General features: G+C 41.5%; 1 protein-coding gene across 5 annotated transcripts; it reads left to right on the top strand.

Moving 5' to 3' along the window:
- Positions 1–777: 777 nt before the first annotated feature.
- ppm1bb (protein phosphatase, Mg2+/Mn2+ dependent, 1Bb) lies at positions 778–19,910 on the top strand. 5 transcript variants are annotated; one of them, XM_035144993.2, is made up of 7 exons: positions 779–1,194; positions 9,961–10,803; positions 12,278–12,395; positions 12,899–13,010; positions 13,675–13,732; positions 18,256–18,287; positions 18,527–19,910. In XM_035144993.2, the coding sequence occupies exons 2-6, from the start codon at positions 9,973–9,975 to the stop codon at positions 18,259–18,261; spliced, it is 1,125 nt and encodes a 374-aa protein (XP_035000884.1). In that variant the 5' UTR covers positions 779–1,194; positions 9,961–9,972; the 3' UTR covers positions 18,262–18,287; positions 18,527–19,910. The 5 variants fall into 5 exon arrangements, with proteins under 5 accessions (XP_035000880.1, XP_035000884.1, XP_035000882.1 ...); XM_035144989.2 differs by lacking the exons at positions 18,256–18,287; positions 18,527–19,910 and adding an exon at positions 15,380–17,660 and having other exon boundaries at positions 778–1,194; XM_035144991.2 differs by lacking the exon at positions 18,256–18,287.
- The last annotated feature ends 4,712 nt before the right edge of the window (positions 19,911–24,622 follow it).

The following is a 24,622-nucleotide window of genomic DNA, read 5'->3' as shown; positions in this document are numbered from 1 at the left end:
GACTCATCTCTTCTCTTTGGCCTTATTTTCGAGTTGAGAACGTTACTATCCCAGCAGGTTATATTCTTTTGTCATTTGTTTTATAATATATATTGCGTATTGCTGTTTTCTTGTATTACCTTTTACTTTGTAAAGCACTTTGGTCAACCAAGTCGTTTTAAATGTGCTATATAAATATAGTTGACATTGACATAGTATAGACACATGGAACTGTAAGTAGGGGTGTCAATGAAACCCAATACCACATTATTATTATTATGATTATGATAATGATTATTATTACCTACTGTCTTGTTCATGATGGTGATTTGTTTAGGTTTATTTATTTATTCCTTGTATGCACAAACAAAGAGTGTGATTCTGCTGGAGAAGCATCACTGCTGCGCTTGCAATAGTTGGCGCTTGTTATCAATTCAGGGGCACTCCTCTGTGTGGTAACTAGAGGATATATTGAGGAAGGACGATTTAATATAAACCTAAAATACTAAATTTTTAGTTGTATTTATATTTCGAGCCTTTGCCGTCACGTTTGACTCAAAAGATCTCCCTCCGCTGCGTTACACGCTTTTATTTCAAGCCAGACTCCGCCCACCCAAAGTGGCTTCGGCGTACGCTAGCAGACGTTACAAGTGTATCCTCCGTATCCAGCGCGTCACGGAGCTCTGCTGATTGACCAATGCGATTGTCGCTCTGGACAGGGGCAGAGCTAATTGACACGAGAAGTGGCCAATTAACCGACGTTTCGCCCGGACGTTGTAACCAATCAGCGGGCATGTGCCAAAAATAACACCTCCTCTTGTTCAGCACCCAAAGTGGAAGGAAAGCTCTGTGGCCTTTCAATGGAAGAAGAAAGTGCGAGATTTGCCCGTGTTGTATAATATCTACTATTCTCAGGGTCCATATTTGTTTTGGAACGATCGCAATCATCTTCAGTTGACGTGAGCGACAAGAACGGGCGTCAAACATGCGTAAAAATCAACGCTGTCCAAGCAGGGAACCGCCGAGAAAGGAATTATCGCCGCTCATCTGAGGCCAATCTCGGTTATTTTTTTTGTGTCAAATAAGGAAACATAACGTAGCTAGCCGGCTAACGTTAGCACCGCAGATAGCTAGGGCAGCGACACATCTTCACACAGAAGCGGGCTCCGGCAGGTGATCAACATTGGATCTGCGTTCGCCCAGCGGCAGGAAAACGTAAGTAGCATGTGCGCTAACGTCGCTAGCTAACGTTTGACAACCCGGGGCAGTCGCGCTGGCTCCCAACCGTCGGGTTAACGTTAGCATGCCCGCTAACGCTAGCTCGCACCGACACACGAGCGAACTAGGCCCCTTCGTGGCGAGGAGCGGTGTTGTGAGGAGTTCAGCATGTGGTCAGTGGATTGGTATTTATTTGTTTTTTACACATTAACGCGTTTTCCAGACAGCGGCCAGTCGATGAATGCAACACAGCCCGTTGTTTTGCGGGAACGTTAAGCGTGGGAACGGAGCGTCGCCAGGTTAAAACCCGAGCCTTTAGCCGAAGTTTCAAAGTAGCCCCGCCAGCGTTAGCGAGCCACCTCTGAATGAAGGCACATTTTAAGTAACGCTGGTGTGAACACGTTGGTCTCCAGCGCTTAGTCGGGTCCCAGGCGAGCTAATTTAGCACGGTATAGGCGACGCTATAGCTATATCCAGCTAATGAGAGCTTAGCGGACTTTGTCATATGAGTGTCAGCGGTTAGCTCATGACATTTCTAACGATATGAGATATGTATTTAAACAAGCACGCGACCTCACGCAGCTATAGGTCCGATTGATTTCAGTAAGTAGCCATGTAGCGATATAAATACCCAGAGATAACAACGACATGGTTAAAAAAAAAACTGATAGAGTCGCATGGCTGCTGTTTGTCCTGTTGTGTATGCGGCGACCTCACAGGTTAAATATAACCGCAAGGGCCCATTTTTACGTCTGGTACCGTTTGTGGAAGTCCCTCGCTAGACGTGAAATGAAGTTAAATCAGATTATGTTTAATGTGGCAAGAGAGATGTTCTTAAGAAGTCATGTTTCACTGCGGCAACAGCAACGCTCCTCCCCACTTCACCCATTCTCATCTGATATGAAAGATTGGTTTTATGTTCATATGTACACAACAGTTTGTAGCAGGACATTTTTTTTTTTGCTGAGGTTCAGTTGGTTGTGTAGCTGGAAATCTGTCAATACTTACTGTAACAAAACATTGTATCTGAGTTGTGTACATATAAACAAACTAGAATGGCACTCAGGAGACTTCAGCCAACCTCAGCCAAGGCCCAACAGTCACCCTTACGAAACCACATTTACATTCACTAGATCCAGATTCATTTTTAAATTTCATCTAGATCCATGAATGATTCTCAGAGAAATTAAAATGTGAGGGAAAATGACCTATCTCACAATCTCAAAATAAATAAATCCTGAATCCTGTCCCTTTTCTGGATCTGGACCAAAATTAAATTGGTTCTTTCTTGACCCAGCCTTCCACCAAGGTACGTGGTGATCCATCCAGTAGTTATGCGTAATCCTGCTAATAAACAACGCAGATGAAAACACATTTAGTTTAAACTTCATTCTTTGTTTTGCTTTTAACCATTCAGGTAGGCTAATGTTGTAATTGTGCAACTCTAAGTGTGGGCCTCGTGCCTCAATTGATTGATATTACAGCAAAGTCAGATGCTATGTGCTGTGTGATTATTTCTTTGAAATATTTATTTTATATATTCAAGGTGTCCTCCAGCGCATGGCAGTTGTGTAAAATGAACAGAGTTTGCCCTGAGCCTAAACATGGGCTTGTTTGGGAACTCCTAACTTTACTTAAGATATGCTTCAGTATAGGTTTTATGAGTTTGGAGTTTTTGCTGATACAATAATAACAATGGCCATTGAGTGTGGGTTGTATGCACTCCCGTTGTAATTGTACATCATTATTACATTCGCCAAGGAGGTTATGTTTTCATTGGCAATTTTTTGGCTGAGAAATGTAATGTGCCTATATATTTATGTATTTAAAGGGATTGTTCACCGAAAAGTGTAAATTCACTCATTATCTACTTACCACTATGCCCAGGAGGTATGGGTGAAGATTTTGAGTCCACATAACACTTTTGGAGTTTCAGGGGTAAACAGCGTTGCAGCCAAATCCAATACAATTGAAGTAACTGGGGATCCCCTCTTCAAACGTAAGAAAACGAGAGGAAAAACAAAATGTCTCCACACTGCTCCTGTGGTGTCATCCAAGTGTCCGTAAACCTCAACATTCACATTCAACCTGAAATGGTCAATGTCAATCTGTGATCCTACTCTGGAGCCGTGTTCACGTCCGCATGCACACACCGCTAACACTGCACACAAGCTCTTGCCCAAGGGTATGTTGTAGCATCGCTACTTCCTGCAGTGGACATTTAGGCTAAAAACATGGTGCAAATTACACCATTTTGAGTCAAATTTGAATGTCGGGGCTTACAGACACTTGGATGACACAACACAAGCAATATGGAGGCATTTTCTGTTTTCTTTCCCTGTTTTTTTTTTATGTATGAATAAGTAATCACCATTTACTTCTATTGGATTTGATTGCAACCCTGGTTACCCCTGAAGCTCAAACACTTTACCCACCCCTCCATCGGCATAGTGGTGAGTAGATAATAAGTGTATTTTCAATTTTCAATAATCTTAATAACTGATTATTGGGCCTTGGCTGAGGTATGTGCCTGACTGACTGCCATTCTAGTTTTAAATGCTACATGCTGATTCCTTCAACCAACTTTTTTAGCTTTGCTTACTTTCAGATACAAAGTTGATTAGATTACATTATGTAATCAGTCACTGTACATCATGTCCTATATTACCTCTTGTAACAACTCACATGAGTAATCAAACCAATCATCCCTATTATTTTATTTCATGACGGGAATGTCTCAATCTTTTAATGCAGCCAGGGTCTATTGCTGGTTTGACTCTGTCCAAACAGGAGAAACTTCTGATGCATGTCTCTTTCCATTGCAAAGAAAATGTTTACTTTTAAACTGAGGCTCTTGACTTTGTGTTTGGCAGCAGCACAAACTTTACAGCCTCTTTTTATGACCCGGAATCTTATGTGATCTCAGATGATTAAACCGTTTTAAATTGCCCTATTGTATTAGAAATTTCATCAAAGCTAAGCTTGTGGTTAGTTCGTGGTATATTATAATTTATGTATTTTGCCATGTTGAAATTTAGACAGGCAGCCACTCGCTCACCCATTATCAGATTGTGATAAGGTGCACAGTTAACCAGTATATGACATCACTTGGTGTTTGGCAGGTGCCCGACAAGTCAGATGCAGGAGGAGTTCAATAGCTGATAATCTTATCTGAGTCAGCAGACACTGTGTAAAGACTGAGGGGCAGATGAAACACAGGGTCAGTGTGAGATTGAGACATTCATCACTCTTATTTTAGTGCTTGACAGATCCAAAAAAGGCCATCCAGTGATGGATCTGTAGGCATCTCAAGGTGCTTCATTCTGCACCATGTCATCATTGTGCACATTTTAAAATACATAAATACTGTCCCATACGGCGACACACGCACTGTCAGTAGCAGATGCTTCATCTAAGTACAGACATCCACTTTACATGTCACTTTGAGCACAGACGGGACAGAAACTGAAAGTCTGCTCACCAATTCATTCTTTACTGTTTGTGTTAACAAGACTTTGGCCCAATATCTGTTGACAACTGTTTGCTAGTGTTCACTACCCAACAGTGATGGACTAGATAAAGTATAATTCATACACTGTCCAGTCAACTTCCACAGTCTCATTACTCATAGCCACTGCCACTGATCATATCTCCTCGACAAAGACAAACCATGCATTCAGATCAGTAAGCAGAGTTCTATCAGTCATTTCCTTGTAAAGATGATACTCTAGATTTGCTACGAGATAGCCAATCAGCTAACAATTATTTACACTTTGTTTTGTCGGTATATTGGAATCCACGTTTTTTTGGTGGGGACTTTTTATACACTGCTTTACTTAAGACTATCACTAAGTCATAAGTTGTGTGTAGTGTTGGTTGTTGGCCTCCTCATTGGGCACCTTGATGCTTTTCTCTTTAAGGATTGCAAAGATTTATCAATTTCAGCGTCTGCCTAGGTTTGAAAACTGTCTTCACAGCTGTCATGTGTCCGTTTTTGTCCATTAAGCTTCTGCTTTGTTGCTTATGTCGGCATCTCAGCGTCAAATCGTATTGCTTATCACACTGTCAAAGAAAACAATTGCATGAGAACAAGTGGTACTAGGGCGATTTCCATTGACAGCTATGATTCAGGAGTTGTACGGCTGGCATTGGAAGCACTCTGCTGCAGATCAGAGCACAAAGGGGGGGGGAGAAAGAAATGGAGTCAATTAAGAATGTGTAAGTGCTGCATGTTGGATCTATGCACCTTGTTCTGTGTGTAATAAAAGCAACGTAGACACAGAGGCAAGGTCAGAGTTGGTGTAGAGTAAAGGTTAAAAATGGTTTTAGCAGGATCCTTTAAGCATTGGATAAGATAAATAAAAGCTTTAAAAAACTGACAACCGATTTAATAGGAACGTGTGGCTCTATAAGTAATCACTGTAACTCTGGGGATCATCTACACAACATAGGCTGTGTTCCAATTCAGGCCTTATTTCAAGACTGAATACGTCATAACAGTTCGACGGGGCTGTTCCATTCCAGAGACTTCTCCAAATGCGGCTGTGTAATGTGACCCGGTGTATCCTCTGCAGTCCTCACTCACTATCCTACAATCCCTTCTGGGCTGGTTAGTTTAATGGTGCTATTCACGTGGTGCTTTCTGCGAATGAGGAAATATCACATGGCCGTGTCATGTTTATCAGGTGTTCTCCTTCAGTCATCACTCACTGAATCCATGACAGGGACTGGACCAATGAAAAAGCCAGAGCAGAATGTAAATGCTGTGAGAGAAGACCTTGGATTATTTTTGAGAGCTGGATAATTTAATATTCACAGGATATGACAGCAAAATGTTATGGATACTTAAATAACCCTCTGTACATTGTTTGATAGTGTCTTTCATATGTTGAGGTGAAATGTTTTTGCTGATATCTACTGCTTTATTGGGTGTTTACAGTAAATTTCTGGGTAATAAATTTGAATAATTTGGAGCTCACAAGTTGACAAAAACGATCGAGTTGAGAAGGAGATTCAGCTTAGTCTTCAAGAAAGAGGTTTGATGTAAAAGACTCTCAATCAGACCGAGCAACAATTTGATCACCACTCCATTATTCAGTCAACATTGACTTCTTGTTTGCCTCTTTCTGTGGAGGAACGACTCGAATTTCATTCCCTAGTGACTGAGATGTTGATCACTTTGACATTGTAGATAAATCTGGCCATTACTGTGGTGGCAATGGCCAACAACCTATTAGCTCATATTGCATAAGAATTGTATCTCTGAAACTGTTTGTTAAAATATCTTGTCCACTTGGTATTGTTACCCACTGTAGCTATTCCTATTATTGGCTCCATTGTTTGTCTATCTGGGGGGAAATTATTTATGGCTATGTCCTCTCTAGTACATTTTCATTTTATAACGGCCTTTTATAACCTGAATAGCTCTGTATCAGAAATAATCTCTCCCGAAAACACATCACTTAACCTTTTCGCGTACACTGGTCATGAGAGTGCAAATGTAAAGAGGAAGCTGGTTCTCGACTTTGCAGTTGGTTGCATAGTTGCAGAAAAACAGCATTGGCAAAAATTATGACAGTTGACTTCTTTTTTTGGACTGATGACAAGGCATAATGTTGCCGACGGTAAATGTTCATAACGCTTTACATTCATTGCTGTTAGTCGAGTCATGGCTGATATGACTCAATCCGAAAGTACCAGTGGTTTTCTTTTGTGGTTTCATTGTTTCTGGAACTCCCAGTTTTTCTGCAAGTCCAGACTTAAATGCAACCCTGGAATTTTCAAACGAAAAGCAGTTTTCAGGGCGTGAAAACTCCAGAGTAGTCTAGACGGCAGGTGAAAATGTAAAATGTTTTTAAACAAGTAACGTGTTAGTGCAGACATAGAAAAACAATTCTTGATGCTCTGCAAAATGTGAAGTGAAAACTCAAAGGTCTGGGCAATTCTGGAAAAAGCCTGAAATGTATTCAAAGGTATTTCCTTAATGTAAGGTCTTAAGCTTTATTTGAGAAGTTTGAAATAATAAGTGAAAGAAAAACACGTGTCTCAGATGCTCTGTTTCGACTCTGTTATCATCCATAAACTTGCAGCTCCAGGGTTTTTGGAACACATTTATGTGCACGCTTGTTTAGTTCTTGAACCTCCACGTGAAACTTGTTAAGATGGGGCTCCCTGCAGCAATACGTAATCCGTGACCTTCCTCTTCCCTCTTGGTAGCCAGTGGTTTATGGCAGACATGCCTCTGAGTATCGGGCGTGTTGGTTTTGATCTGCTGTAACAGCACGGGTGACGGCAGCTTTCAGGGGGTGGAGTGTTCCTGGTTTCAATGTGACGTCTCAACAGAGATATTTTTGGCGCTTTTTCTTGTGTGGATGAATATGTGTGTGTTTCTTTCTCTTTTTTTTTTGCCAGAAGTTGTAGTGTCGTTAGCCAGAGGAAATCTCATAGTATCTGCATGTCTCCTTTCAGGGTTTAGCTGCTGCGACTGCTTTAATGGATGGATGATGCAACTCTCCTTTCCTCTTTTTACCAGGCGGCTGTGTGTGTGAGCGAGCAAGAGAGAGAGACAGAGAGGGGGATGTAGTTGAATGAAGCTTAGCCTGGATGTTTGCACTGCAGGGTGGGTGGTTGCTAAGCAATGGCAGTGTGTTTGTTTTATTTTTAGAGAGAATCACTGCTGGTGAACATAACAGATTTCTCTTTCTTTCACGCACACACATACGTGATCCCTCTTTCTTACCATACATGTACATTCGGGCTGCCTCTGAATCTCAGTAGCTGGTGGTGAAGGTGAGAGCTTGAAAGAGGGAATACTGTTGATATAATCAAATAGCAGAAAAAGCAATAGAAATGCCAATGGCAGTGGCCCTATGCCCCACCCTAGACATGAAATCTAAACCGGCCTGGCGTATTTATAGAGCACCTTTTTCTTGCACATACACCATGACACTGCACACATGCGCAGAGCACACACACACTCCTCTGAAACCAGCGGTAGTCACTCCTTGCATGTACCAGCCTTTTTTGGGCACACGCCTGTCATGCCATGTGTGCGCTCATGTGGGAGGTAATGCAGGGCGAGAAATCAATATGGGGGGGACATGCAGAGGGTGCTTTCGATTTTTAAAGTTCTTTTAAATTTCAAAATCTCATGAGTGAGTAAGTAAGTTGCTCCATGCTGCAACAATTGCTAGTTTCCAAATTAATGACCTAAATAATATAAAAATATAGTATAATGATGATTTTAATGTAATATTAAGTTAAAGAAATAATGCAGATGCTGATCACCTATTTGATACAAATGAGCTTAATGACATGATATTAATTCTACAGACATTTGAGGTCTTTAAAAAGTCTTTGTCATGTTGGGGTGTTACCAGTGCTATATTATTATATTTATACTAATAATATGATCTAATGATATATTATTATAATAACATAATATGATAACTTGAATTCAAGACAATAATCTAGGTAGACTATTAAAACTAGTGTCTTACTCCACCTCACTGTTTTCGCACGATGCATAAGCATAATATCGATACATATTGGATTTAAGTAATATTGCTATCAATGAACATTATATTGCGATAATTATTATTGTTTCATGACCAGCCTTAACCTAGACTTGAATTTGTATTGTCTCACTACCATCCGAAACAACACGACTCCACCAACACAGCCCGTTGAATTGGGGGGAAAAAGCCCATGATGCCTTTTTTCACCTGGTAACAGACCAGATATGCTGTCTACCTGCCTGATGACATCAATAATTAAGACGTTGGTTGTGATCTGCTCATGATTTGAGCGAGTGTAGACAGCTTAAGTAAAACTTGATGCTAACCCCTACAAGTCAAATTTCACTCCACTTCAGCTCTCGGCAGTTGACAATTTCCGACTGTGCTGATTCAGTGATGTTACTCTGTTCCCAAGTTGACTAATGGCATTAGTTACTGTGTGAAAGCGGTTCTCTGTTCTCAAAGAAGCTTAACAGCTGCAGTGTAATCCTGGGCTCTGTGGTTCCTCCAGTGCTATCTTTGTCTTGTTGTCAGTATCTCTGGCTCTCACCATCCATTAAGTAATTAAAAGCAGCCTGTAACAATAGTAAGAAGCAGCCTACTGAGCTACTGACACAAAAAACTGGTGATTTACAGAGGATGTTATAGGACTGGGGATATTTTTGGAGACTATTATGTAAACAGTTGTTTAAAATATTGAAGTGAAACTTTACCTGTGCACTGAGGCAATGCTTCCTTCACATTTCTGTCACGATCATGTTTTTAAATATATAAAATATGAGAACCCCTAAACATTGGTATTACCTGTATTGTAATTATAGCACAACTAATTTAAACCTTTAACATAATATATTGACAAAGTATTTTTACATTACTTTTTACATGTAAAATGATCTTGAAACAGATCTCGTAGATTTGTTTATGAAAGCATTTTCACCTTGATATGAGAGACTTTTAAAAGTTGAAATATCAACTTGTTAATGCTTTCGGATATTCAAACTATCTACTGGTGACACTATTTTCTTTTTTCAATTACCTCAGACCTTGTTTGGCAGTTCTATACTGCATTTTCTTGTTACTTCTATATTGGCCAATTATTTAGTTTAACACTAACTTTAATTATGTATACAATATATTTAACAGAAGGATAGGAATGGATGATGAGAGGTGAGGGATAGATTATCTTCTTGGTTCTTGTTGATGATGGTTCATTGTCAATGTTTCTCTTTCCTCCTTTCATCTCCAGCTATAGGCAACAATGGGTGCATTCCTGGACAAGCCGAAAACAGAGAAGCACAGTGCCCACGGTGATGGCAATGGGCTGCAGTATGGCCTGAGCTCCATGCAGGGATGGCGGGTGGAGATGGAGGATGCCCACACAGCTGTGGTGGGTCTTCCACATGGACTTACCGACTGGTCCTTCTTTGCCGTCTATGATGGCCATGCAGGGTCCCGGGTGGCCAACTACTGCTCTGGCCACCTGCTGGAACACATCTTGTCTGGAGGGGCCGAATTTGGTCCTGGATCCGGCTCTGTGGATGGCGTGAAGGACGGCATCCGCTCAGGCTTCCTGAACATTGACGAGTACATGCGCAGCTTCACTGACCTGCGGCAGGGCATGGACCGCAGCGGATCAACAGCTGTGGGCGTGTTGCTCAGCCCGTCCCACCTATACTTCATTAACTGCGGCGATTCGCGGGCCGTGCTGTGTCGAGACAGCAAGGTGGGCTTCTCCACCCAGGACCACAAGCCCTGCAACCCCCGTGAAAAGGAGCGCATCCAGAACGCTGGCGGCTCAGTCATGATCCAGAGGGTGAACGGCTCCCTGGCTGTGTCCCGGGCCCTGGGGGACTATGACTACAAATGTGTGGATGGTAAGGGCCCCACGGAGCAGCTGGTAAGCCCTGAGCCCGAGGTGTGTGTGTTGGAACGAGCGCCCGAAGGAGACGAGTTTGTGGTGCTGGCGTGTGATGGAATCTGGGACGTCATGTCCAACGAGGAGCTGTGCGAGTTTGTCCGCTCACGACTGCTGGTGTGTGATGACCTGGAGAAGGTCTGTAACTCTGTGGTGGACACCTGTCTACATAAGGTAAGCTGCTTTTGTTCCACATACATTCTCACACATTGAAGGTGAAAGTTCATACATAGTTGCCAGCTTAGAGTGTTTCACAGAAGACTCCCATATGCTCTTGATTACTTTGTGCTTTTGCTTTGATTAAACCTTTGAGAAAGTGGCTGGTGAGGAAGGTTTATTATTGATTGATTTGTCATTCAAATATTGCCTGAGTTTTAGAAGTCAACATTTTCCGGTAGCGATAAATCAACAAATACAATGGCAATGATTCCTAAGATGTCATTATCAAACCCTTTTGACAGAGAAATGTATATGAGGCTTGATATTTGCAGTTAAATTATAAACTTTAGTATCAATAAATATATAGAACTTGAATTAAGAAAATAAACGAAACAGTTTCTTTAAATCATCATTTATTCTGTAATATACATTTTTCAGTAAACGCTTACGCTAATACCAACATATCTGATTTAAAAAAAATCTACATACAAAAGTATTTGTCCAAAAATACTTTAATAACTACACCCCAGTATAATAAAAATGATTTAATGTTTAACAGAACCTAACATCTCACATCGAGAGATAAGATAAATCAGATGTTGAATAATACATGACTGCTTTTAAATCGGTCCCTGTCCATTGACCTTCCCTGTTATCGATCCAAGATAAAGTAACGGTCACTCTTTACCTGAACTCATCCCCAACAGTGTTCATCTGAGACTTTTGCTCTACGTGTATCACTCATATATTTGTATCTGAAGTAAAGAAGAAAAGTGCACAACAGCCTGGTTATTTTCAGTTCAGGGATGGTCACAAGTATCACATTGTCATAAATCTCCTCTGCTGCCACTGCCCTTTGTGATGAATGTGAGATTGTACACAATGTTGCTGTGACTTTATTACATGCTAATGACAAGGTGAGTATCCATTGCTTTGAGGCCATTGCTCCATCTTGGCTGTAGGTGACTGTGTGTCCTATAAATATCAACTAATATATTGTCTAATGATCAGACGGCAGTTTCCAGCCAGAGGTTAAGCTGTTCTGTTTCTATAATGCACACGGCAAGAGAGTAAATCCCTTAAACGTCGTCAGAGGTTCATAATAAAAAATTTAAATTCAGAAGCAGTTGGCAAGTGTTTTGATAATCAATTAATCACCTTTAATAGCATTATACTGATTTTAGCATTTCACCAACCTAAAATCTTTTAGTACGTTATTAAACAACATTATTGCCAGTTACTATAACTCATTACTTACACCATATTAAGTCGACCTCACTGGAAATTAATATTAAATTAAATTTAAAGCCACTACAGGACTTTTTGAAATTTAAGTAATGGCATGCTAGTATTACAAAAATAGTGGTAAAAACACTCAGGATCAGGTAATCCAATATTAAGTTGATGTCTCAAACAATATTTGTGTTACAGTGAAATTGTTAACATAATATATTCCTTGATTTCATTTAACTCCATATTTGTTGTGCAGGGGAGCAGGGACAATATGAGTGTGGTGTTGGTGCGTTTACCCGGAGCTCCCAAGATCTCAGAGGAGGCTGTCAAGAAAGAAGAGGAATTGGATAAATACCTGGAGTCCCGTGTTGAGGGTCAGTACACTTGACATCACCCAACATCTTAAACTTGAATCATGGTTCTTGCAAATACATCGATCATTTTGTTGTCATTGAAAGTTGGAATGGATTATTGTAAACATATATCTGTTCAATGGTGGGTAAATACCTACACTGTTTTTGTGACCCAGCAGTCTTTCTATGTTTTTCTTTGTTCTTTTTTCAATATATATATTTTTTAAAGGTCATTGACACAAGTGGCCACATGCTGTGTTCAGTTTCTGTGTACACAACTAGGACAAAATAAACATTCTGTAGTGTAATACAAATATTTAGAAATCATTTGCTACAGTCAGTAGTGCTGCAAATGGCAAGAAGCAGTGGATCTGATTTTTATCCCTTCTTTTTTTCCTCTCCACTGCTATGGGTGATTTCTCAGCCTCTGCAGAGAAACATGGTTTTTAAGACGCTACAACCTCACTTCAGTATACAACAAAACCTCTCTCAAACCTTTTATCCTCTTTTGTGTTTGTGTGTAGATCTACTGGCAGATTGTGGGGACGCAGGAGTCCCTGACCTGGTGTCTGTCCTAAGGAGCATTGCCACAGAGAGCATCCCCAACCTTCCACCTGGTGGCGGCCTGGCCAGCAAGTAAATATATAGCTACATGTTATTACATTTCAAACATACTGTTAAATACGATTAGAGGTTAATAGCAGCAATACATATTTCCTTATGCTTTAGTTACTTGTTAGAAGGATAAAATGAATAGAAACTCAGCAGAAAGTCCGGAGCCTCTCACTCGGACATTTGCGTTTTGACTTGCATTATATCAGGAGATTTTCCAGAGTGGTGTGGAGTGGGAGGAATCCTGTCTCATCGGTGTCAAAAAAATACCCTTTAATTTTTACCGTCCTTGCAAGGCCACAGTTCCCACCACAGATAGATTCTCATTGTGCCATGTCACTGGTGGAAACTACTCAGACGGTAAAAAAATCTAAATTTATCTCAACCTGCCCTTTTTTCCCCACTCACTTAAAATAAGTGGAAGACGGCCAATCTGGCAGCACTGCAGGAGCAACGACCGTACACTAACTTTCATCAAAACACTTTAATGCGCACATGGTTTAAGAGATTCTGGAGTGTCTTGATGCACAAATAGCGGAGACTCGAGTATCGACTCAGTTGCTTTCTTGATTCCATTACAATCTTGATCAATATACATTTGAGAAGAATGAGCAGAGAGTGTTTACATGATGTCAGGAGTTGTTCTCTTCTCTAAGCAGCGAGGCGTGTGCTGTTTGTGTGTTTGCAGACGCAGTGTGATCGAGGCGGTGTACAACAAGCTGAACCCTCACAGAGAAGAGGAAGGCGTGAGTTGATCTCTCTCTAAACCCCCTCACCTCTTCAACCTTTCACCCCAGCCCCTTAACATGACCTCATAAACACACACCAGCCCAGACAAGGACACTCTTTTGTGCGTGTGTGTGTGCGGGCTAAGAGTGAGAGAAAATGAATGTGGTTAAAGTGTGAATGAGGGTGGAGGGTGGACTAAACAGAATAGCCTTGGTAATCTTAGTTCACTGCATTCATGTTGAAAAGCACCGAAGGCCTCTGCAGTCAGTTTCAATTTTGTGTTTATCATTGTAACAAAATGTATAGCAGGACCTTGGCAAACCTGCTGAACTCCTCAGCAATGAACTCTTTAAACCACCTGACTCATAGTATTAAAGGCTTCACAAACCTGGATTAAATACATTTGAATTCGATAACTGGAAGTTTGTCAAGTGTAAATCGTTTGAATAAACCATCTTGCACCCCCTTTAAGAAAATAATAATACTGAATATATAGTTGACCCTTCAAGCTGATGAAGTGTGAGGAACTTTTTATCGTCAGAAAAATGTGTCAAACAGTAAATTAAGGCCTAGGATAAGGTATCATCTCCATTAACAACTGTATTGAGTCAAGTGAGACACTTTGATTACCTAAATATGTGCACACACACAAACACTTGTGCAAGCACCAGCATCAAGAACAAAAAAAGACTCTTCACCCTGACCTTTTTTGGAAGACTGTTCAGAGATTTTAGTAAATTAATTGATTGTACATCACTACACAGCAAACAACATTCATTAGAAGTTGTTGTATTTATTTTAATATTTTCCGTCAATGTTTTAATTTAATTGAATCCAATTTAATTTACAAACCCTCCCCTTAAAATAAGGTCCTCAAAAATAGGTAGAAAACAACAAATCAGTTCTGAGTGCATCACTATCTTGTCACGGTCATTCAAGCTAAGGCCTGAATTAGAATAAATAAGAACTTTAATCTAAAAGACTACAAATTCCAGTGTAATTTAAAACGCTTAAAAACTACAAAGTATAATATCCACTTCAGGCCACTGCAAAAAGACCATCTGTGTAATCTAATGTCAATCTCAGAGTCAGAGGAAATCTCATAAGCAGCATCTTAAATAAATCCCTTCTTCCAAGTTTTTCAAATGTCATCACTCTGAAGAAAAAAGAACATTATCAGGTTTTAAACAGTTCAGATGTGATTGTGTGTGTCTGCGTGTGTGTTTGAGGGCACATGAGCTTATTTGTCACATTAATGTCAGTGGAGTCTTGCGTTGCAGGCTCTTTTCTCTGGGCTGTGTGGGTTCTGACCAAACCCCCTCCTCTCTGTTACACCACACAGCGAAACTCACAAAGGGTTGTTGGCCACAAGGTCAGAGGTAGCTCTTGCATGGGCCTGTCCGACTGGAGCAAGAATGTCTCTGACGTTGTCATGCTAGTGTGTGGTAGATATTTGTGTATATGATGTGAGTATTGTGCCACTGCTTGTTAGGTGTGTGTGTGTGTGTGTGTGTGTGTGTGTGTGTGTGTGTGTGTGTGTGTGTGTGTGTGTGTGTGTGTGTGTGTGTGTGTGTGTGTGTGTGTGTGTGTGTGTGTGTGTGTGTGTGTGTGTGTGTGACCATGGAGCGTGCCTGCAGAGTCTGACCCCTGGCGTGTCACCTCAGGCCTTTGCGGGGGGAGAGGAGGAGAGTGAGGAGGGAGGTGGCAGTACGGCGGCACATCTGCTGGAGGCTCTTCGGCAGTTCCGCCTCCACCACCGGGGGCAGTACCGCGCGGTGCTGGAGGAGTCCCTGGCCACCTACCAAGTGCGGGGGGAGAGCGTCGCTGAGGGAACAGGGGCGAGCAGGAGGACCTCGGACGGCGACAATGACGGCCAGAAGAAGCCCGCCTCACCTCCCTCTCCCCCCTCACCCCCGCCCTCACCTGCCACTGCAGAGCCGGAGGCCAGCGAGGATGCGCCCACCCCTGAGTTAAATCCCTCCTCTGACTGAGCACCCCGCCTGCAAACCAACCCACCCAACCATCTTTCCCTCAGACTGCAGCGCTCTAGTCAGACGTGCTGTGACCTCTCCGCTTTCCTGCAGCACAGAATTTGAATTGACACATCGGCCATTTCTGGTTTTGTCTTCAGCCTCAGCTGCCACTCGTATACCCATAACAATATTTTAACAATTCTTTGTAAACAAAAATGGCCCCTCTGTCTGTTCAAGTTCTGTCTGCGAGCCACATTTATTACATAAACCTAATGAAGACTCTTTCGCTCCCTGATTTTCTCTCCCCCTTTTCCTCCTGACCACCTCGGCTTTGATTCCCCAAAACTTACCAAGCCACTTTTACAACACCATCATGTTTACAATAGAATCAGGGTGAATTATTGTGTAAAGAGTAAAAGTGGCTTGTGAAGAAAAAAAAAAAAAATGAACATGGCACTCCACGATCTACGATTCCTGGTGTTCGCTTCTGGCTGATTTCCTACCTGAACCCCTCCTCTCCCCCAGCCTCACCCCCCTCACACCTGCTTACAATGGACAAAGAAAAGGAGAGGGGACACTCTGAACTGCAGCTGTGTCTCCAGGCCTACTCCATCTACAGACTCAGAACACACTCTTTTATGTATATGTGTGTATGTATGTATGTATGTGTGTGTGTTTGTGTGCGCCAGAGTTTGAGAGACCAATCAGTTCTACACACATTTCGTGATTTAACGGATGATACTTGAGCGATAACCCGTTTATCGGCACAATCACAGGGCAGTTAAACAACAGAGGGATGCGTGGGGTGGGTGTTTACTTGTAGTTTGAGCGACAGTTGATTTAAATAATTCTCTCACCACATATCCCTGATTCTACAACATCACAGTACAGTCACACTGCCTCACAATCACGCACAAAGAGGTTAAGATCTGCTTCTTCGTGGTGCAGCACTAGAGAGGGCAAGATTGCAGCGTGGTCTTTAGTACGTTCTAAAGGACAAGTGGTCAAACATACTTACAGTTGACATGTTGGCATACACACTAGCATGCTAACATTTAGCATTTCCCTTGTTAGCATGCTAAAATTCAGTTAGTAGTGTTTGTTGAGTTGGCTTACTAATATGGTAACATGCATCATGTTAGCATGCTAGCAGGCTATGTTGGTATTCGTGTCATTAATCTGTGAGGTTTTCTGTCAGGAGCTGAAGACAGCAAGTGGAATATTTGACCTGATAATGGCACATAGATGGGTGACTGAGACCACAATTGTTTCCTTATACATCTCATGCTGCACCTTTTGACCAAAATGTTGGACCTGGCCAACCACCATCACTTCCCTAAGGTCACACTGCTACTGTAGCGTGGCTGACCATATCCAATCCAGGCCTGATACAGCACTTATACCCTCAGTCACACCTGGAGCAAACATCGAATGTGTTTTACGTGAGACAGTTGTGCATTTATAATCAGTAATGTTGACATGTTGTTATACCTGTGTTTTAATAAATTTCCAACCGCTAATGCTGCCAGATGCTTGTAATAAATGTGACTTTACGAGAGTCGCAGCTTGATTAAAACCATCCCCCACATCCAGCATATTTTATTCCCCACAGGTTTCTGGCTTTATTCAGAGAGAAACAATCTGAAACTCTTAGCTCATTATAGACGTTTGATTCAAACAGGCTGCAGAAGCTACAGTGTTTATTCCTTCTCTATGAAAGCAGGAAGAGGGAGTCTGTATAATGACCTGTACCCAGTCACTCTGGTAATGCATGCACTGCCCTTATCCTTTACAATATCTAAAGCACTTAGCTATCAGGAAGAGAGGTTACGCTAAACACTGTATGTCTGTCTGTGAGTGTGCGTGTGTGTGTATGAATTGTATTTGTATGGGGTTTCGTGGGCCAAATCAGTCCCACACCGTTGATAAAATGACAAATGAACAAATAAAAACGATTTGAGGTATCATGCTACAGCTTTGTGTCAAGTGAGTGTCTCTCAGTGTAAACTGGCTGTCCAGCTGTTTCCTCTCTGTCTGTTCGTCTCATGCCAAGTGAGTCACGTTGCAGATGTGCAAGTCAGGGTTGTGATTAGGGAACTCAAAAAGCTGAGAAAGTCATAGTTCACCATTTGCACGTCACAAACAAATCACAAAAAGCCTAAACAGACCTGAAACTGATAGGGGAGCATTATATACCATTTACTCAAAAGTTTTAGAGGTTTTTCTGTGTCCTTAACAATATTTAATGTGTTGTGTATGTTTCTGTGTTAGCCGACGCTGTGAAGTTTATGTGAGCAGCTTGAGCCGAAAATAAATCCTTACCTTCCTCGCCCTCCTCTGTCAGCTTTCAGCTCTCGCCCTAGACTTGTAATTTTGCGTCGGCTGCTTAAGGACATTTTAATCTGTCGTCTCCTTTTAAAATAAATGGCAGCTCCCAGGTTTGAAACATGTCTAAGAAAATAAACGCCTGCCACTGTGCTGCTTGAGCTGGCGGTGATAAGCGAGAGGGAAGGTGTGTGGTCTTATAGGGACTCCATTCTCTCCCATTTCTCCCCCCTGTTTTTCAGTCTTGACAGTTGGCCTTGTGATTCTCCGCAAGGTGAGTCATCAGAGGTCTGGGTTCTGGGTGTCTCAACGTGCTGGCCGGGCAGGGGGATCTCACTGTCTTTCACCATTATCCATTCATTTTGAGTTCATGAGGGCAGTAAGGTTCCAAATCTACTTCTATTCAAGGCATCAGGAGCTGTTTGTTAACTATTGTGTGCATTGGAAGATGCAGCTACAAAAAACTAAAGCTAACGCACAACTCTCCATCTCTTTTGCTTTTTACCCGCCTAGAGCACCAGTGAGCTGGAGGACCCCTGGTAGCCGTGGCAATAATCCCCCTTCGTCTCCTCCCGGTGACCGGCTCGTCCACCCAGAGGAGGAGGTGTCTCTCCATTGCGCCGTGTCGTTCTCCACTTAAAAAAAGAGGACATGTGGTGTGTCTTGGAGTGCGTGAGTGCGTATGTTGGTTGTGCATGTGTGTGTGTGTGTGTGTTTGCAGCAGTGGGACAAAGACGACAAACGACAAGTACACACACACGCATACTGCTTTAAACCTGGAGGATTAAAAAAACAAAACAAATTCACTTTTTTCAGACATGTCAAGGTTTTATGAACTGAAGCATTGTGATGGTAGAGATGATTTTTACCATTGAGGTGTTTTTTTTTTCTTTTCTTTTCTTGAATGTTGACAATGAACACCCGACTTCACAATGACATGAGGACCTATAGTGTGTGTCTGTGTGTGTGTGTCTGCGTATGTGTGTTTGTATGTGCGAGAGTTTGTGTTTCGTGGAGGGCCAAGAGAAGACAGATGAAGGATAGAGACTTTGTAATTCTTCTTCTGGACATTTTTTTCGTGCTCCTGGGTCTGATAATTGCCTAACACCTTCGCTTGTCCCCCTCGTTAAAAAACACACACACACACACACACTCTAACACACAGACACCAAAACCATAACCCCCCTCCCCCCACACCCACCAACTCCCACTTCCACCTGTGCACGTTATGTGCCACTTTTGCAGGGCACTGCATGAGGACTTTGGTTCTACATGTACAGCTATGTGGTTTTCTCGTCGACCCCGGATCGAACAGCCATTGGTTGAGACTGACTGAACCCGAAGGACCTCTGGGCTCTGATTGGCTCCCGCCGTGAGAGAAGTGGAAATGAGTTGTGTTTTTTTTTGTTTTTTTTCTTCTTCTTTGCTCATACTATTAGAATGATGACGATGATAATCACAATGGGGAAATGGGAGGTTATTTAGTTTACTGAGGAGCTGAGGGCGAGGTGGACTCATGGTGGTGGTGGTGGTGGGGAGGCTGTTGTATCACTGGTTGGACTTCCTGTAGAGGAGGAGGGGTGAGGGTGGGAGGGTGGGAGATCAGACGTGATTCCCCACCGCCCTCCTCACCATCGCAGTTGGAGGTACACATAACGGCGGACTGTCCTGACAGAGGAACGTTTTTTTTTTCTTTTTTAATGTTGGCCATGAGGTTACTAGCTGCTCGCTGTGTAGAGTGAGTGAACTCCCTGTTTTAACCCTGTTCCTGGTTCTCAGACTGCATTGGTAATGTTTGTATTGCTGTTGTTTGATTGCACTCACATTTGATTACAGAAAGCGTCTATATATGAAATAAAATACCTGCCAAGGACCCAGCGGTGGCTGCGTATTTCAATAAGTGAAGTCGTGTCATTTTCTGGATGCCTGTGCGGCTTCATGGAGGCCGTTAACGTGTGTGTAATACTTTTGTCACTCTCCAAACAGATTTACTAACTTGCATTTACAAAAATGTCCATATTTAATGGTTTTAGCTTTTTTTATGGTCATGTTTGTTATTCCTTCTTTACAGGATGAATTGTGTTACACTGAGGGTTGTGTGTTTTTGTTAAAGCACCATGTTGAGACTCCAAAGGCCTTTTGAGCTGCACAGACCCAATTCTAATCAACCTTGATGTTTGACGTGAGAAGAGAATGAGCAGAGACTTTGCTGCAGTTGGGAAAGTATTTCATTAATCCCCCCAGGAGAATCATCAAAAGAGTAGAAAGAAAAGAAAAAACGTCAATTCTTCAAACTGTAAATTGCTGAATATTACTTTAATTACCAGAACATCATAAACTCTTGTTTGAGGTGAAACTGTGTAGAAACTGTTTGCCCTGCTGCTTCAGGGGTCACACTGTGCAAGAGCCACAGATCGTCTCGATATATGAGAGATACAAGAGAAGAATCACAAAAATGTGTCGGAAAAAACTGAGGAGATGAAAGAGCCTCACATACACGCCCACTGTAAAATCTTAAACTGCGATTATTCAGAACTGGTACATGATATCAAAAAGTTGAAAAACACCTGAAAAGCTGAAACTCTTGAATGAAGTTTCTTGCACAAAGTATGAAGACTTGGATGCATTTAAAAGGGATGAAGGTTTGAATACTTCCTCATTTGAATGAGAGAAAACTTTAAGAAACACTTGAATTTCTAAAAACATAAATAGTATAACAAATGATGAAAAATATAATAGCAGGAAAGTCCTAAACGAGCTGAATGTTTTGATATACGTGAATGGTTGAAATTGCACAAGGTATGCAGGAGCTGGAGGGAAATTTGATAAAGAAGCAGGAAAACAGTATTCACACTAAATATTAGGTTGTTCAAATGTTTTAAGTCCATGAAATGAAAAGTTAAAGTCATACATTGATATTTGAAGAAACACTCATTTTTTAAATGTCTGTTTTGCTGCAGGGTTTGTATCGACTCCTTTTCAATGCAGAAATCCACAATATGTATTCTTTGCTCAGGGGAAGACTGAGTCGGTGTATGAACAGTGTGAATATAACGGTTTTCAAATAGGTATTTAATGAAAAATACAGAATGTATAATAATAGCTTGAATTTATATAGCGACTTTCAAGAGACCCAAGGACACTTATATAAGCGTATAAGAGACAGACAAAGACACAAAACAAAACTAGAATGAATAAACAGACTTATTATTGCACACCATCCTTGACACTTCAGTAAAGTTTGAACTGTACATCTGCAAAATTCATTCTCACAAACCACGAGATACAAACTAGTTCGTAGCCGCAGGAAGCTTCAACTTAAGTTTAATTTAGTTGCGTTGAGTTTATATTCTTTTATTTCAGTGTAATCCAAACACAAGTTTACAAATCACAATACACTGAAACACTTGTATTCATTATATGAAAGAAGAAGAAAAATCTCATATAACATAATATACAACATAAATACAGTTGGCCAAATCAAATAAATCAATTATATATTAATCGTTAACCATCATCATAACATAAATATCACACAATACGTTCATACAGTTTCATTAGTTTTATATATGTTGCCCCACATCAATACTAACATCAACCAACATATATGAAGAAATAGTGAACAAATCAAAAGTGTCCTTTGCGTTGCACAGTGCTGCAAAGCAAACTTTCCTCTTTATATATTGGATCTGAAGTTTCCAGGTAAATTTCACACCCAGAAACATGAACCACTTAAAATTAAATGAGAATAAAAGACATTTGTTTTGAAATTTTGTTTAAACAAGGGTAGAAAAACCAACAAATTGTAGATACGCAAGAGAAAAAGACGTAGAGTAAATGGCTGATGTGATCCAGTCCACACATTGGAAACAGCAGTCAGGGACAAATTAATCTCACCACACAAGATCAAATACGAATAGTACATACATGTAGAAAGTGACAGACTCGTGTTTTTCAAAAGGATTTCTCTAAACCCTACATGCTCTATGCTAAAGGATAATTTATAAAAATTTGGAAGTGATCCATTCCTTCCTGTAGTTCTTACCATGCGACAACTATCCTCTGGTCGACAAAATTATACATTTGATTTGAATTATGGATTTTCCCTTTTCTATTTTCTCGAATATGTTTCACTCTTCACTATATAGTATAAATGTCAAAGTAAAGCAGAACGCTGTACAGAGACAGACGTCTTCATAAATGATTGTGTGTGCTGCTGTCACACCACCATATCTCCTCCACACACACACACACACACACACACAAAACCTCTGTCTAATCTGTCACTCTGTCATAATTTGATCATAATCCCTAATCATAATCACATCGTATCTTAAAGGTGTTCTCAATCTGGAGTGGGATTATGGGATTGCGGAGCGTGTGTGTGTGCGTTAGAGTGTGAATGAGCGATCCAAATATATTACGGTGGTGGTGTGTATGATGATGGCGTGGGTGCATGTGCTGGAGGGGGGAGGGGGGGTTGAATTTAATTTGATGATGGTGGCGGGGTACAGAGTGCGCCCTCTCACTGATTCACCGGCTGAATCCACATTAAGCCTCATATTACAAAACAATAGATAGTGACCTGTTAAAACTGTTTGCGCGCCCCTGCTCGCTGCATCTTTAATCTCTTTCACTTTAATTTGTTTTCACCGAACTACACGACGTAAAACAACAGATCTGCCCCCTCCGCCTTCTCTTGTCTGACATGCACTTTTCTTTTCAGCCGAGCTTGTAGTAAGGTGACGTCAGTTCATCCCCCAGCACCAGACTGAAAGATCTCAACAGCTATCAGAAGTCATTAAATCATGGTCCCCAGAGGATGGATCCGAACTGACTTCAGTCGTCCTTGGCGTTTTTACTGTGGTGCTACAACAAGGTTTTTACTTTTCAGTGAAATATCTCAACAACAACTGTTACATGGAATTTGCTACAGTTATAAATGATCCTCAGAAATTAAGTTTTCAAAACTGGTGATTTTTTTTTACTTCTCCTCTAATGCTGCTTATTATTTACTCTTCTAGTGAGAAACCTCTGCAAATACCTGTGGTGGAAGAACTTAGTACATATAACACTTTGGAAAAATACTTAGTTTTGCATAAAAGTCATGCACTTACAATTATACCTGGGTAAAAGTAAGGAAATATCCTCAGTAAAATAGACTTAGAGTATCAAAAGTAAAAATACTTATTTTGCCCAAGTATAAAACCTTTCGGACTTTCTTCTTTTTTTCTTCGCTGGACAAGTTGCACCGTTAATTTTTGATGGTAGGAAGTAGACTTTCTTCACATCTCCGAACATAAATAGGCTGAAGTGCATATATAAAGAAAACTACACTGTACAATGATTGTAGGAAGGACTACAGTCTAAAAAGGAAAGGGATCAATAACAGGGACGTACACCATGTCCATGCAGCAGCAGTGTTTGTGTAAATCCACTCACTGCCAGAGGGAGGAGACAAATCTTCCTCACCGCAGGTTGAAGTACAGTACTTGAGTATATGCACTTAGTTACATTACACCACTGGAATCTTCACGCTGGATCGGTTCAGGTGTTCTTGTTCCCCATAGGAAGAACCTCGAGCACCAGCATGAGATTGATTGGTTTCGAGTCAGATGTCTCGACTACTGTCTCAACTATTGGACGGATGCCATGAAGTTTGCCACAGACATGCGTTGTCTCCAGACGATGAATCCGCTGACTTTGTTTATCCCTTAACTTTTCTCTTTTTTTTTTTTTTCACTTTCTTTAACATTGTAAGATTTGAGAGTTATGGAATAAAACTGGCACATTTAGAAGGCTGTGAAAATCGGTGCATCTTGAGTGAATTTGAGGGTCTGTTGGGCCTTGGTGGAGGTATGCGCTCTTTTAGTTATGAACACGAAACATACGCCTGTACACATGAGCATCCAGATGTTTGCAGCCTCACACAGCTGCTGACACGGCTGTTGACTCTATTCTTCCAACACGCCTCTTTCTCATTTCCCTCTTTCTCCTCTTATTTGAATTGACGGCAGCGTCTTTGAAAACCTCCGAGCTTCTCGGTCCACAACCTCCAACCCGGAGCTGTTAGAAAACCCCCAGCTGCCTCACAAACTCCATTTACAGAGTGCGTATGCTCGGCACACGGATCCCGCTCCGTGTTACAATATTTATGTTATATATTTGTGTTGTTTGTGTTTATTCATTGCTCCCCTGAAAGGACGGGGAAGGTGTTCAGTGGCAGCGTTGTGCTCTCTACATCCGAAGGTCAGCTGACACCGGTGACCCGACGTGCTAAAGAACATGCGCCCAAAGAAAAAGCTTTGTTCGCAGGGAGGAGGAAGGTGTTTCTCTTTCTCCTCGCCGTTGGTTTACCGTCTCTCCTTTCTTCTCTCACCTGCTCCTGCGCTTTCACTGGAGTTCTTCGTCCTCTTCTTCCGCCCACTCCTGTCTTTTCACACCAAGGCTGTGGCGGTGACCTTGGACGAGAGCGGTGACCGGTTCGACTCGAACACGACACCTCTGGGTTTGATTTTAAACGCTCCAAATGAAGAGCTCAAAGGGAGTTCAATATTCATACCCGGTGAAATATAAATACTGATGGCTCCCGGAAATCTGTGTGGGCGT

The sequence above is a fragment of the Hippoglossus stenolepis genome, chromosome 21 (assembly GCF_022539355.2).
Source record: "Hippoglossus stenolepis isolate QCI-W04-F060 chromosome 21, HSTE1.2, whole genome shotgun sequence".
NCBI lineage: Eukaryota > Metazoa > Chordata > Actinopteri > Pleuronectiformes > Pleuronectidae > Hippoglossus > Hippoglossus stenolepis.
The sequence above is the reverse complement of the archived record's forward strand: the minus strand, read 5'-3'. Positions and strand labels throughout refer to the sequence as shown.